The sequence below is a fragment of the Podarcis filfolensis genome (genome assembly GCF_964270895.1).
Source record: "Podarcis filfolensis genome assembly, chromosome: 8".
NCBI classification, from domain to species: domain Eukaryota; kingdom Metazoa; phylum Chordata; class Lepidosauria; order Squamata; family Lacertidae; genus Podarcis; species Podarcis filfolensis.
The window spans coordinates 55,700,993-55,716,434 of NC_139611.1; the positions used below are offsets into that span (position 1 = coordinate 55,700,993).

Below are 15,442 nucleotides of genomic sequence, written 5' to 3' on the forward strand. Positions count from 1 at the left end.
CGAGAAGGGGTCCTGGAGCAGAGAAATAACTGAAGGCAGCTTGTTTTAGAAGTGCCACCGCTGCCGCCCCTGCACTATGGACCAGGTCAGTTGAGCCAACTTTTGCCAGGACCTCAAACCCTCCACCAGATACTTGCAGCACCAGCTTGCAGGGGCAATGGTTCAGCCCTACGTACTTCTCACAGAATCATACTTGTGATTCCTGTATGGAAGGGGGTGGAAGACATGTCCCTTCAAACTCTGCAGGTTCTATGATTCTATGAAGCATGAAGGCAAAGTCATGCCACTTCTCCATCCCTTGAGGACAGGAAGAACTATGAGCTTTTCCTGTGTTAACTACCAGGGTAACAGGGCTCCCACTGTACAGTGGTACCTCGGGTTACATACGCTTCAGGTTACATACGCTTCAGGTTACATGCGCTTCAGGTTACAGACTCCGCTAACCCAGAAATAGTGCTTCAGGTTAAGAACTTTGCTTCAGGATGAGAATAGAAATCATGCAGCAGCGGCGCAGTGGCAGCAGGAGGCCCCATTAGCTAAAGTGGTGCTTCAGGTTAAGAACAGTTTCAGGTTAAAAACGGACCTCCAGAACGAATTAAGTACTTAACCTGAGGTACCACTGTAATTGTTTTCCCCAGCCAGCATTCCCCTGGGATCATGGGAGTTGCAGTCTTGTAACGTCCGGAGGACCTCAGGTTCTCCAGCTCTGGCCTAAAAGAATACCACCACTCCTACAGCTTTCCAAATAACTACTAGCCCATGATGGCTTCTCTTCAGAATCCAGGAGACATGGGAGAGGAGCAGGAGGGGAACAGGAGTGTCATGTTGACATCGCTCAGTGGCCTTGTGTCTTCCCAGTGACCAGAGGCAAGGAGAGGTGGGGGCAGTGGCCCATCTTCCCATCATGAGAACACAAGAAGATCCTGCTGGATCAGGAGAATGGCCCATCTAGTCCAGCATCCTGTTCTCACAGGGGCCAACCAGATACCCCCAAAAAGGAAACCCGTGAGCAGGATTCAGGCACAAGAGCAACACTCTTCTGTCCTGTGGTTTCCAGAAGCTGGCATTTTGAAGCATTGCTGCTTCCAACTGTAGAGGCAGAACAGAGCCACCCATACCTGTAGACCTCTCACCACTTTCCCAGGCCACCACTGAGCTCTGGAAACGGCTCTCAGGCAGCCACCGCCACCAGGAGGATGAAAAGCTCAAGAGCTGCAGCAAGAGCAGCCAAGTAGCGCATCATCACCAGCACCATCTCCTCCACCACCAGCACCACGGACGAGTTCAGGCTGGAAGAGAAGCCAGTTCCTCCTCGGGGCCTCTTTGACAGCAGTGGGAGTTTGTTGGCGAAACACAGGATGAGAAAGACGAGTTGCGGAGCAGATCTCGGCTCCAGCAAGACGGGTTTGAGAAGTCCTGGGCCTCTGCCAAGGAGGCCCTTGCAACACGCACATCTCAGAGGCAGAACGAAGCAGAGGGAAACTGCTGGGATCCTGGCGTGGAAACAGCGCTGGCAACACCCTCCGAGAAGCCACTGACAGATGCCTCAGACGCAACTTTTCCATCCCATAAGTGATTAACCGCCACGTCACAAAATGAGGTGGGGGGGTGGGATGTGTGTTTGTGTGTGTGTCTAAGGGTGACTGTTTTTCACTGTGTGCACTGAGATTCACATATCTGTAGTGGGAAATCTCCTCTTGTTTCCCTTCACGTATTCCTTCGAAGTGCATATTAAGTTAAGCCATGTGGAATCCAGTTAGGTGCTCTCCAAATACAGTGGACCCTCTGGATACAAATTTAATTCATTCTGGGGGTCCGTGCGCACCCTGAAAAATCTGTATACAGAGGCACCGCTTCTGCGCAGATGCATGGCATGATAGAGCACTTCTGTGCATGTGCGAGTGGTGAAACCTGGAAAAATACTTCCAGGTTTGCCGCTTTCGCAAACCAAAGTTTACGTTACTCGAGAGTAACATAACCTGAGGGTCTACTGTATGAAGAGGATGCAAAGGCACCTGGTGACTTAATTGTCTCTTTCTACCATTTATTTATTTATTTTTATTTTTAAAAATTGATATGCTGCTATGTCATATCTATCTATCTATCTATCTATCTATCTATCACAGGCATAGGCAATCTAAGACCCAGAAGCGGCCCATGGGGATCATTTAACCGGCCCATGGACCCCTGCTGCCCGCTCGGTTGGCTCCCATGTGCCGTGCTAAACTGGCGCAGAGCAGAGCAGGGATAACTTTCTGCAATGCTGGCCAGCTTCCCATTGGCTGCAAGAAGCTCCTGCAGCCAATGGGAAGCTGCGAACACCTCCTCCACACCGGAAGGAGTGGAAATGGTGTTTGTGTGCACGCACAAACACACACACTGGCCCACCGTGGTGTCTGCAGGATCGTGAACTGGCTCATGCCCCAAAAACGTTGACGACCCCTGATCTATCATCTATCTATCTATCTATCTATCTCAAAGCAGTTTACAGCCATAAACCGTAAAAACCATAGGTTAAAAACCATAAAAAGGTTGAAAGAGTTAAGAACCAACTTCAGTTAACCTTTGCAGAAGGATGTGTTCCAAATTGCCTGCATAGGCCTGGCAGAATAGAAATTTTTCAAGCAAGTGTTTTATTTGCACATTGACAAGCAGAGGGTTAAAAAGTAGAGGCAAGTGGGACACCTCTTGCAGGCAGAGACCCATTTCCCAGGGATCTGACAGCCAAACACATAACAACGCTGGACATTTAGGAAGCAAATCCTTAACACTGAGTGACTTTGGGCCAGTTACTGCCTCTCAGCCTAACCAACGCCACAGGGTTTTGTGGGAATTAAATGAGATGGGGCAGAGCCAAGTGCACACAGGGGGAGGTGGGATATAAATGCAGTAAGTAAATCAATAAATGAGGGGATTGGAGGAACCCGCAAGTCTTGCTCTACGGATCAACATTTTTAACCATGCAGCTGCTGGAGCATAGCAGGGAGTGAAGGTAACACCTTGGTGGTCCCTTCCCAAGGATGGATCCCCTGTTTCTCAGTGGCGTAGCGTGGGTTGTCAGCACCCGGGGCAAGGCAAGTAATTTGCGCCCCCTAACCCGTGGATTTGCGCCCCCTAACCCGTGGATTTGCCCTAAACCCCAGATGTTGCGCCCGGTGCGGCCGGCCCCCCCTGCACCCCCCACGCTACGCCAGTGCTGTTTCTATTCCCTCTCAGCCCCATATATTGTGCCCAACGATCCAAGCCATGTGGGCCTGCAGTACTTAAGGGTCCCCCATGTGGGACCACAGCCTGAAAGGTACGGGTCACTCAAGCAGAACTGAAAAATAGGCTGCAGGATTATCTTAAGATATCATTTTTTTTAAATTGCGTTTTATCATTTTGGGTGGGAGCTTCCCAGAGAACAATGGTATCGGTGTGGGAGGGTGTGCAGCCAAAATCAGAAATACATGATGGCTAGACGGTCACTAACAGAGGCAATGGCACCATGGAGGGGACCACGCATAGAGGGGACTCTATGATGTCACACCCGCAAACCTGGTGGCGGGAAAAAGAAAATGCATTAATCCCTATCTCTTCCTTCCTGCACTCACTCTTTTCCTACCTGCAATGGAGGAAGACTTCTCTTTGTTTTCCTCCAGACAGCAATCTCCATTTTGAACTGGACTGTGGATATCTGTAACATTTTAAGGATTGTTTCTTGCCTGGTTTTCATCTGTTGGATCCTGGCAAGACCTTTGATGTGAGTAAACTTTGTTTACTAAACAGTCCGAGAGTGACATTTTTGTTAAACATAAAACAGGGAGAAGATAATCCAAGTCTGCCTAAAGCATCCTTAGATATCACAATTGTTCCAGAAGGTTATGCAACCTTGTCCTAATAGCATCCAGAGGTAAGCTGCACGTGGATGGTGATTTTTAACTCTGCTGAAATAGATATTTGTATTCTCACACAAGTGAGAAAGAGGAAGTATAATAACTGAATAAAATATCCTCTCCTCCTCATCTAAATCCATCCAACAATTGGGTGTCCTTATATACAGCAAACAATTTAAAACAACAACAGAGCTGCAGCCTCTGAGACAGGAAGGTATGATATCCTAGCTCCATGAGCCTGGCTTGGTCAAATGTTTGCTCAGCTTGATGCCTGCTTGGCTTCTTGAGAGAGTCTGCACATACCTGTACAAAGGGAAAACTACCCGCAAAGCCACAGAAGGAGTTTGTGGTTGATCTGAGATGTTCACCTGAGCCCCCAGCTCATCATGCTCCTGACTCACATTCCACACAACGGCCCTGTGAGGAGCAAGACAAAGAAGTTGTTGCCGTTCGCCCAACAAATCTGCGTTGTACTTCCTAGAAGGAATAAAAGAGGGAGGATTGTGTGAATTGTTACTGTGGCACACACACACCCTTGCATGAATCCAACTGGTAAGATGATCAAGAAAAGCACCAATTCCACAGTGGCATGTATGGACAAACCAATTCCCCATGTTCAGAAGTGCAATTTTAAGCAAGCATGAGTGAGTCCTTTACTCCCGAGCAAGCAACACCCCCCAACTTAGATCTTTTAAGCCAATGAAACGTGCCTGAAGGATTTGGAGCAAGCCGCATAAGGCAACCAGACTTCATCAGAGGTGGCCTAGACTTTAAAAAAATATATAAATACTGCTCTTCACCTGAAGATTGCAGGGTGGTTTACAATACGGAAACACTAAAATGCACAACACAGTAACAAACAAGAACAATACCCCCCTTTCCCTTGCATTTTACACCTCATGCTCAGGGCTCCTTTGCTGAGGGAGGACACCTTTGTGTGACAGACCTTGGCATTTGATAGCCCATCATGGACATCATGGATGATGAGACACCGCTCTTCATCCTTCTCACCCTCCAGGTGATCTATGCAGGTTCTGAACTGTTTTTAAAGGGTTTAATAAAAGGGGAGCCCTTGTGTGCTTATGTAGTCCTTTTAAAAAGTCTGCCATTCTCCCATTTCCTCAAAGATTCTCCACCATTTTGCATTCTAGCAGACCCCCTTCTCTCTTTCCCCTCTCCTCTCTCCCAGAACTCTTTACTTAAAATAACATTTAGACCCCATCTTTCTTTGCAGACAGATACTAAGCAGCTCAGAGGGAAACAACAATGCAAAGCCAGAAGCAGCAAAATCACCAGTTCTGAAAGCTATACTAAAAAAATGCCCCAGAAATTGAACCATTTTTAAAAGCAAGGGGGACACGGACGGACACACACACACACACACACACACACACACACACAAAGCTAGAGCCAGCTATTGCTCAGCCCAGTTCTCCAGAGGACCTCCCCACCGCAGTGGGTTCACATGGAGATATTTTTGTTAGTTTGTTTTTTTTTAAAAAAAAAGACCTGGGAACAAGAGCAGCCAAAGCCAGAGCAGCGGGTCCTCAGCACCAACTTCTGGAAGGACACAAAAGGGCACTGCCAGACCCATCCCAGGATCATCTCAGGAAGGAGTTTACAGGGATGTCCAGGGCACTTCCTTGAAAATAAATAAATCCCAAAGTCCATTCCTGGCTTGTGGGATCTTTGCTTTGTTTCCCGCAAGCACCCGAAGATCTGTTCATCGGCCTAAACCAAGTGCAAAAGACAAATGCTTTGCGTCAAAGCATCTCGAGGGCAGGAGCTTCGCCTGAGTGCTCAGAACTGAAGACAGCTCACAAGGCTGCGGCGCAAACCTCCACTCCAGGCTCGCCTCGCTCTCTCGGCAGCCAGGCTCGTTTTGGTGTTGAGCAATGCTGCATCTCAGCCTAACCTGCTTCTTGCCTCTCCTGCGGGAAGAAATGACAGATCTCGCCCCCCAACCTTTCGGGTTGCTCGTGCCTTTTCCCTCCTTCCACTTTAGAGGCTATATTTTTGAGCCCCCACGCCACACACACGGAAGCCGCTTCTTCGGTACTCGCGTCCCAGTAGGGATCAAAAGAGCCTCTGAGCATGTGTAGAGTGCCCACTAGCCAACCACTGCACAACCGAGAGCCACCCCAGGCCCTGTCCGCAGCTGCCGAGCGCGGCCCGCCTGGAGTTGCGTCCCCGAAGGCGGGCTGACTGGCGCTTGTGCTCCTGCTTTTAACCTCCGCAAGAATTCTCTTCTTCAGAGCGAGACAAACGCTCCCCTCGCGCCCTTGCCCAGAGGCGAAGGCTGGCGCGAAGAAGCCGCTTGGCTGTCCCGTCCCCTCCGCAGGCCACATTTTATCCGCAGAAGAAACCTGCGAGGTAGGCTAAGACCGAGAGGGAACGAGCTTCATGGCTCGAGTACACTCCTCTTGTTCGCCTCGCCTTCTTCCTTCGGGCTGCAGATCTGGCATCGAACCGGAGCCGACGCTGCCAGAAACGCTCCGGAGCGGCGGAAAGGGACGCCCGCGGGCGCTCCTTCCAGGCGACTCGGCGCGAGCGACACTCCGGGGCGATTCTCAGGCTAGTGCGGCGGCAGGAGCGGCGCTGAAGCCCTAGGAGCCGCCGGAGCAGGCAGGCCTGCTAAAGCCCCCGTCCCGCCCCCAACTGACCAACATGGCGGGGTCGAGCTCAGCTGCCCTCCTTGTCCACTGGATAAACCGCGTTAGAGAGGAGCTGAGCACCACCCCTGTGGTTTCTGCCCCCGATCTCTGTGAGGCTCTCTCAAGCAATCGCCCTCTGCCTCTTCACCGGCGTGGAAACAGCTACAGAAAAAGAAAGTTGGAAGGAACTCAAAGGGTCGTCTTGTCCAGCCCCCTGCTACGCAGGAATCCCAGCACAGAATTTTTGCCCTAGCCGTGCGTGGGCAGTCTGCAAGCTTGTAAAGTCTAGGACTGGGAGGCACTGGAACTGGGGAAGCGGGCGAGTGGTGCCCCCCAGCCCAGCAGCCGTGAAGTATTTTGGCCAGCCACTAGCTTTCAGCTTAACCTACCCCGCAGGGTTGCTGTGAGGATGAAAAGGGAAAAGGAGGAGCACTTCAGCTTCTCGAAAGAAAACAGTTTATTCACCAATGCATATATATTGCTCTTTATTAACGCGGGAGGGGGGCTCTTTTCACTCCGAAGCTGGCAGGAAGCCAGCTGGTGACCCAGAGAATGAAGGTCTCATTCATACAACCGCTCATTAACTCACCAGTGGCTCACGTGCCATCCTGTGCCCGTGAGGATGGACAGCCTGTGAGTCATTGGCCTCCGTGGCTCCTAAGGCGATAGGGTGGTTCCATCGCATCCGTTCCCTCTGAGAAGCAGCACAAACATGATTTGCATAAGGTCAATAAACACATCCTGACGTGGCTGTAGGCTGCGGAGGGATTGGGGCGCAAGGGCCAAAGATAAGGCGCGGGGGGGGCATTTCATCCCACTCTCCTTGTGAGCAAGAAACAAAAATTTGTTAGACCCCCAGCTCTGGAGGAGGGTGACTAGGCTTCTGAGATGATGGGAGCCCCCACCCGCCCCCACCTCTCCAACCGCTTGGCCTAGTTTTGCCCAACAAGCATTTCCGCCTGTGTCCTGCTGCTGCCCTCTGGGGAGAGTGTGAAAGTTGCAGGGGGGGTGACTGCGCGGTGCTCTAAACTGCTTGAGGAAAGGGTGGCCAGGGAAGGGGGAAAAAACCCTTTTAATTTTTATTTATTTATTATTTATTGCATTTACATCCCACATTTTCTCTCTCCAAGGCGTTCAAGGTGGCAAACACATTCCCCCCCCCCTTCTCATTTATCCCCCAAACAACAACCCTGTGAGGTAGGTTAGGCTGAGAGGTGGCGACTGGTCCGCCAAGGACACCCAGTGAGCCTCATAGCCCAGTAGGGATTTTAACCCTGGTCTCTTCTAGGTCCTAGTCCGACACTACCCACTACACAACACTGCCCGGTTTTTAGATGGGGGCCACCTTGATGCTGGAACTCAGTTCTCCCGGCGCTGCCCGTTCCGTGCTGGGAAGACCCAATGTGGTGCCATGCAGGCAGGAGCGTCCCTCTCTCCTCTCCCAGGGCCAACTCCTAAATAAAGTTCCCAATGGAAAATGCCCGGAGGAGCCCGGAGTGCTGAACCCGGATCTGGCAGGTGGGCACTGGAAAGCGAAGCCTTCACGAGGGGGTCGAATAAAACCTGAAACGGTTGTGCCCCTTCCAGCTTCCTGCGTGGCAGTGATGCGAAGGAAGGGCTGAGCTCCATCAACGTGGTCTAAGGTGAGTCTCTGCCCCGCTCAGCATGCGGAGCGCGCACTTGGAGTGGCTCAGAAGCCCAGCACACCCTCATAAAAGCAGCTGGGAGGATCGTCTCATACCCACGGCGTCCCCCATTCTGCAAGGGGAGTTGGGGGAGGAAGGGAACCTCAGCAACACACGAGCCCCTTATCCCATCCCAGAACCATCAGACAACTATGGCATCCCTTTCTAGAAACAAGTGACAGGAAAGAGAATTGTAGAGTTGGAAGGAACCGCAAGGGTCATCTAGTCCAACCCCCCCCCCCCGCAATGCAGGAATCGCAGCTAATGATTCTATGAGAGATGGCCACCGTCCTCTGCTTACAAACCTCCAGCGAAGGAGAGTCCACCACCTTCCGAAGGATCCCGTTCCTCTGCCGAGCATCTCTTGCCGTCAGAAAGTTCTTCTTGACGTTAAGTCGGAATCTCCTTTCTTGTCATTTGAATCCATTGGTTGCTAGTGCCTAGGATTTACGCTTCTGTCAGCAAGCTTTGGAGAGTAAGGGCCAAACCCGCTCTGGGAAGCTCAAACTCCTTCTGCTTCTCAGAGGAAGCCGTGCGCGGCAGAGCTGTGGAAACAGACATCAGCATCAGGAATGCGGGCAAGGGGGCGAAACTAGGCACTCACCCAGCGCTGTGGCCTCAGGGCGCTCCCTCTAGGTCCATCCAGGTCCCACTGCGGAGACAATTCCCGGAGACCCAAACATGCCTGAGAGAAGCGTTGGGCGAGGAGAAGGGCCGGCTTGCTCCCCTTCGGCCTCGCTCCGGAGCAGAGGCGCGCTCTCAGCCTCTCGCAGGCACGTTTCCTCCAAATTGGAGAGGAAGGTACACCCCGCTCCGCCCGGCAGTTTTGCCAAATCGTGGGCCTTATAGTTGTTAAGGGGCCGTCACAAAAGCAAGCCGATCTCTTCTTCACCCCCGAAATTCTCTCCCCCCTTCCCCCACGCGAGACCCTCAGGCCCGAAAAGGAGAGAGAAACTGGGCAACGACGCGAGGAAACCCCCCGCCCCGAGTCTGAAATAGGACCCGTCTGGAGGGACAGGAGTGCGTATTACCCCCGCCCCCCCAAAAAAAAGACCCTAGTGCCAACCCCAGCCGGCAGACTCACCGGGGCAGCGGCGGAGCTGGGGGAACCGGCGCCCGAGCTCCGGGAGGCTCCGCAGACGCGGCGCGATTGCTAGGGCGCCGGCGACCCCGCGCTGACTGGCTGGCTGGCTCTTGCGTCGCGTCCCGTCCCGTCCAGCAGGTGCTGCCGCCTCCGCGGCCGCGCCGCTCCCCCCACGCGCTGAGTGGCCGAGCGGCGCGCCCGGCGCGCCTTCCCGCTCCAATCACGGCCGGCGCCGGCAGACGGGGCGGGGGCGTCTCCCTTCGCCGGGGGCGCCCTATGGAGGTGCGGTGCGGGCTGCCAGTCGCGGGTGGCGGAGCCAATGGGGCGCGCGTGGGGGAGTGGCCGCGCGTGGGGCCGAGCCGGGACTCTAAAGCGCGTCCCCCCGCCGAGGGGGCCCCAGTGAGAGGCGCGCTGCGCGGGCCAGCCGACGACCCGACCCCACGAGGAAGCAGCTGCCGCCATGGCCACCACCACGGCGCAGTACCTGCCGCGCGGCAGCCCCCTCCTGGCTGTGCCCACGCCGGACGCCGAGCGCCTTCACCAGGGCCCCACGTACCGCGAGGTGCAGAAGATGATGCACCACGAGTACCTACAGGGCCTGGCCGCCACGCCGGGGCACCCCATCGGCAGCCTCCCGCACCATCAGTGGCTGCCAGGCGCCACTGGAGACTGGGGCGGCGGCGGGGGGGGAACCCACCTGGAGCACGCCAAAGGGGGCGGCGCGGGCCCGCGAGGAGACCTCGACGGCTTCCACTCGCGCTCACACCTGGTGCACCAGCAAGCGGGCGGCGGAGGAGGCGGCGGCGGAGCGCACTGGGGGCAGGGGGCTCCCGCGCATCACCTGGGCGGCTGCCCCTCGGCCATGTCCCCGACGGCCGCCGGTGGGCACCAGGCGCTGCTCTACTCTCAGGCGGCCTACCCGGGGCTTAACGGGATGCTGGGCCCGCAGGCACCGGCCTTGCACCTGCCCCATGGCCACGCTCCCCACGGCGGTCACCACCAGCACCATCCGCACCAGCACGAGGAGGCGGAGGCGGCGCACCTGGAGGGCTCCCCGCCGCACCTGGGCCACGCGGGGGGCCACGAGCCGGGGTCGGCGGCGTCGGACGAGGAGGCGCCCAGCTCGGACGACCTGGAGCAGTTCGCCAAGCAGTTTAAGCAGCGGCGCATCAAGCTGGGCTTCACGCAGGCCGACGTGGGGCTGGCGCTGGGCACCCTGTACGGCAACGTCTTCTCGCAGACGACCATCTGCCGCTTCGAGGCGCTGCAGCTGAGCTTCAAGAACATGTGCAAGCTGAAGCCGCTGCTCAACAAGTGGCTGGAGGAGACCGACTCCACCACGGGCAGCCCAGCCAGCCTGGACAAGATCGCGGCGCAGGGCCGCAAGCGCAAGAAGCGCACCTCCATCGAGGTGGGCGTCAAGGGAGCGCTCGAGAGCCACTTTCTCAAATGCCCCAAGCCCTCGGCTCACGAGATCACCTCGCTGGCCGACACGCTCCAGCTGGAGAAGGAGGTGGTACGCGTCTGGTTCTGCAACCGGCGGCAGAAGGAGAAGCGCATGACGCCCGTCGCCGCACCGCACGCGCCCGCCATGGACCAGGACCTTTACGCGCAGGGCGCCGACGCCTCGCCGACGCTCCAGCACCACCATCAGCACCCGCACACGCTCCAGAGCCCCGGGCAATGACTCGGCCCGGGCGGGGACGGCTCCCGAGGACTGGACTGGCCTGCCTGGGACTGGCTGCGGGACCTGCCCGCAGCGCCAACGGACTGCGCCCTCGGGGGCCGGCCGAGAGAGCCCCCGGCGCGGCCCTAGGACAGACAGATGGCCGAGCCGCCCCGCCCGACGACGACGACGCCGGACCGGGCAAGCAGCAGCAGAGCGCGCAGAGGCGCGTCAATTTATTCCTACGCCTGCTGGCGACCGACTCTCTTTCTAATTTAAAGTCTCTGTATTTATTTGAAACTCCACCGACCGAACCTGGAGCAGCAGCAACAGCCTTATGGCCGGCGGGAGAGACGCGAGAGGCCCAAGGTTTGAGCTGGATGCGGTTTCTTCTTGCGGGGGGCGGGGGCGGAGGGGTGCAACCTCTATTGCCAGCCGGGCGGTGTCTGGGAGAGGCCGCCTGGGCTCCCCAAAGCGACCCACAAGGGACTCGGCGCTCGCTTCCACTTTGCCCCTTGAATCCGGCAGGCGCGGAGGTTGAGGGACCGGGGGTCCGAACTGCCAGCACCCGATTCCCGCCCTGGCCCGCTGTGACTTCCCTTTGCTCGCACGCCAGGCCCGTCTCGGAGCCGGGCGCCCGTCTGTTGGGCCGGGTCCGCCACTGTATCATCCTGCTCCGTTTTTATTTATGTTACAGCCAATATTTTATTACTCGCATAAAACATTTATCCAGGAACCCGCCTCGTGTCTTTTTCTTTTTTGTCCCCATAAGCGCCGGGAAAGAGGAGGAGGAAGGTAGGGCAGGGCAGGACAGGGCGCGAGGCAGCTTCCAAGGCAGCGGCGGAGACTCTGGACTCCGGCAGGATTAAGGCGCAGGGGCCCTGAGACGGCTCTCGCTTCCCGCAGCCCCAGAGGTTTTCTTTCCTGCCCCCCCCCCGCCCCCACTGCCTTAAATCTCCCTCCAACGGTGGAAAAATTCTCCAGTGCCCCCGCTGAGACCCAGCGCCGGCACCCTCAGGCCTACAGGAAGCGGCGGCGACCCCAGTCGGGCCGTGCGTTTGGCTCTCTCGGTTTCCCCAGAAAACAGTATGCTCCGGGCCACCAGGGTTGCTGAAGAAAGGGCCCGCTGCTCTTTGAATGCCCCCGAGGGTTCCTCAACTTCCCTGGGAGGCAGCCATGGGCTGCGGGCATCTCTAGCCGGTCCCGCTCGGGCGGGCAGAGCCGGACCGTACAGAGGCGCTCGCTGGCCGGGTCAGGGCCGCTCACCTGCCTGCCTGGTCTCCGCTTCCCCACGGAGGCCCCTTCTCCGTCCTCGAAGCGCTTCGGGGTGGCAGCGAGGCGCTCCTCCCGGGTGCAGAGAGCTCTTCCCAGTAGATTAGGAGGTTGTCGGGACGAAGCCGGCCGGGGAAGGGTAGTTCAGTTCAGGCTTGCCAACCAGGCTGCGAAAAAGTCAGTGGAATGCGAGGCGACATTTTTTGTTTTGTTTTGTTTTCCTGCTGGGACCTCTCGGTCCAGCTTTGTGGTCATTGCGGAAAAGTTCTTTCTTTCTGGAGGGTTTTGAACTCTCCCTTTTCAGCGGCTGCCGCGGGGGGCGAGAAATCCTGCCCCCACTGGCCGCATTTTTTGTTATGTAGGAGCCTGGACCAATTTGAAATCCCCGCAGGGCAATAATTCACCAAGTAAAAACAATCTAGCAAACACTTTTAAGACAACAGCCTTTGAAAAAAGTTCTTAGATTATACAATGAACTAATTGAAACTGGGTGGTGAACTTTCAAACTGGCGGTTAGCTCATTTTATTTAGGACAATGCTATAGATGCCTGCGTGAGCTCAGTGAGGTGGGCACAGAGAATGCGCTTCTATGCCACCTTGTCCGCTCATCTCTGCAAGGTGGCGCTTGTAAAACGAGGAGCCCTCAGTGTTCTGAGCCCGATCCAAGAGAAAGTTCTCCTTGCCTGAGCCTCACTGAAATGAAAGGGCGACCCAGAGGGCGGGGAGGGAAGCAGACAGACCCCCACTCCCCAGCCTAGGCCATCTGTCTGCCGGTTCCCCTGAATTCTGCTGCGCCACACGCAGCTCCAAAATTCGCCATTGTCTCCTGGTGACGCCGCTGCCGGGGTCACTTTCTGGCATAATCCGCCTGCTCGCGCTTGATGCAAATGAACACATTTCAGAGTAGAGGAGAGAACATGCATTTGGAAATCTGCTTCCCTCTCTGGATTGCTTTTGTCTTCCTCTTGATAATGCAAATGCCCAGGCGGAAATGAAAATGCAACTTAAAAGAAAGAAAAGAAAACCCCAGAAAAGTCAAGGAGACTCATTCAAAGTGTTTGTTTCGCTGCTGTATCTCCAGGTCAGGGAGAGTTTGCGGTGGAATCTGATAGCCCAAGTGGGGAAGAGTTTAAGGAGCATCATTGGGGGAAGATGGTAAGTCTTTTTGGAGTTAGTCAGTCGCATGGCCTTCCTCCTCCGCCCCGCTATTCACATATTGAAAATGCAGAATCCGAGGGGGAAACCAGAGGACCCGCAGTCCGCAAAGTCGGCTGTGAATTAGCCCGAGAGAAGCCGGTAAGGAGCAGAAAGCCCCTCCCTCGCCCACCTTAAGCCAGCCTCAGGCCCTGCTGCTTTCTCCGTCCTTCAGTCTGCACCCCCCGCCCCGCCGCCTTTCAGTCTTTCGAGGCCACCCAGGGAGCCCTTTTCCTCTCTTTTCTGTGCTGTCAAAGGTCGTTTTAAGACAACTTTTGTTTAGCCCTGAAATGGCATTTCGTGCGAAAGGCACGACTCGACCAGGGTTGCTGCTGCTGCTGGGGGGGGGTTGTCTTTTTTTTTTTTTTGCTTGGGTTTTTCTCTAAGCTGCCGGGAAGCTGCGCCGAAGGGACCCTCTTTTGGGGGAACCAGCAGCGCCCCCGGATGCGGCTCTTCGGCAGAGCCACTTTCTAGAGTTGTCTCTGCCCGGATGGGGCTTGCTAGTGGCGGGGAGTGGAAGGTGCTGAGCCCCACGACGCCGGTTGCTTTCTCCACTCCTCGCGAAGAAGACGAGGCCCCTTTCCTTGCGTGAAAAAAGAAGCCCTTTGCAAGAGGTGGGGGGACTAAGGGGACTCCGTCCAGCTTTTCTCCGCTAAGAAGTCAGAGGAAGGGACGTCTTGGTCGCTCTGCTTAGGCGAGCGGGTTTTCTTGGGGCGGGCCAGAGGAGAAGAAGGCCGGGAGTCTTCGCTTCAAGGCAGCGGCCTCCTCTTCCCTTTGGGAACGTGGGGGCAGCCTCTGGAAACGTGGAGGGGGGCCGGGGTGGCGAACCAACCCTTTGGGGAGCCTTTCGAAGCTGGCGACCAAGCCCCATCGACTGGCGCCTTCCCCGTCTCCCTCCCCAGGATCCTCCTTTGTTGGGGAGGAGAGCTGACCGCTCCAGCCCCTTCATTACCGGGGTCCCCCTCTCTTCTGTATCCCGACGGCTTCTTCTGACGCAAATGGGGGCCAGGCGAGAGCAGAGGGCGGCTCCCTTTGTCTCCCCAACAGTCCCAACACCCCGTTTTTTTCCCAGGGGAAAGGGTCTTTCATGTCCCCATGCCCCCCCCCGCGTTCTGGCCCATCGTGGAACTGAGCCCTGTCCCCGCCCATCTGCTGCCCCCCACCCCCCACCCCCACTGAGGCGCGCAAAGAACCGGTCGCTTCCTTATTGCCACATTTCCAGAGAAGATGCGCCTCGTCGGCCAGTTGTGTGCCTGGTGGCCCTGTGAGCTGAATGGCTTATGGAGCCGGCAGCTACCTCAGCTGTGGTGGGTCTCATGGACTTGTCCAAAGGGCCCCTCGAGTGTGCGAAAGTGCATTGTCCCCCAGGGTCACGCGGAGGGGGGGCGTTTCTGTGAAGACAGAGTGCCCCCTACCGCCTGGCAAAGGAAGCGCAGCAGAATACTAGGTCACTCTGGCAATTTGTGGGGCGTTGCGGGGGGCGGGGGTGCTTCTGCTGGAAGCAGAATATAAATGAGTTGGTAAGTTCCATCAGCTCACGAATGTTGATGAGACGGAAAGCAGGTTTCGGAGTGATGTGGAATTCTGGACACATAAGATGCCGCGGGAGGGGAGGCGGCGACGTGGCTTTTTCTTGGGCAGCTGCTTCTGAGCGTGGGGAAGATACAGGGTAGCTCAGGCCACTGGCTTCCTGACATTTGCTCTTGCCCGGCTGCTGTTAAGCAAGCCCCCCCCCCCCATTGTCATGAGCCATTTTCATTTCAGATGTGCTCCAAAATCTTTACATTGTGAGAGGAGAGGGCAGAGGGGAAGGGAGGAGGGGGCGCTCAATCCGTGGCATCCAAAAGGCAGCACCAAGCCCCCTTCTGCTACCCCCACCACGCCCCACTGCGCCAAACCGTGTCCTTATGAGCCAAACTGGGCTTTGTGGATGCCACCAGACGCGGCCCAGTCCTAACACCCCGAGGGAGGGGGTCCCTCCTATCTCCCGCAGGATCACTCCAGAGAGCAGC

The 15,442-nt window shown here is 56.2% G+C and overlaps 1 protein-coding gene and 2 long non-coding RNA genes across 5 annotated transcripts; 2 read left to right on the plus strand and 1 right to left on the minus strand.

The window, feature by feature from the left end:
* Positions 1–2,108: 2,108 nt before the first annotated feature.
* LOC310767886 lies at positions 2,109–3,360 on the plus strand. The gene is made up of 2 exons (XR_014551093.1): positions 2,109–3,003; positions 3,195–3,360. It is a non-coding gene; the product is annotated as an uncharacterized lncRNA (long non-coding RNA).
* An 863-nt stretch (positions 3,361–4,223) lies between these two features.
* Positions 4,224–9,397, minus strand: LOC310767877. Of its 2 annotated transcripts, XR_014551084.1 has the most exons (4): positions 9,299–9,397; positions 8,520–8,759; positions 7,119–7,223; positions 4,232–4,352 (listed from the first exon to the last, which is right to left on the minus strand). It is a non-coding gene; the product is annotated as an uncharacterized lncRNA (long non-coding RNA). The 2 variants fall into 2 exon arrangements; XR_014551083.1 differs by lacking the exon at positions 7,119–7,223 and having other exon boundaries at positions 4,224–4,352.
* Positions 9,398–9,670: 273 nt separating this feature from the next.
* POU3F1 (POU class 3 homeobox 1) lies at positions 9,671–14,489 on the plus strand. Of its 2 annotated transcripts, XR_014551061.1 has the most exons (2): positions 9,671–11,333; positions 13,318–14,489. XR_014551061.1 is itself a non-coding variant. In XM_083625307.1 (1 exon), the coding sequence occupies exon 1, from the start codon at positions 9,759–9,761 to the stop codon at positions 10,983–10,985; it is 1,227 nt and encodes a 408-aa protein (XP_083481433.1). In that variant the 5' UTR covers positions 9,671–9,758; the 3' UTR covers positions 10,986–11,700. The 2 variants fall into 2 exon arrangements, 1 of the variants encoding a protein (XP_083481433.1); XM_083625307.1 differs by lacking the exon at positions 13,318–14,489 and having other exon boundaries at positions 9,671–11,700.
* Positions 14,490–15,442: the final 953 nt, after the last annotated feature.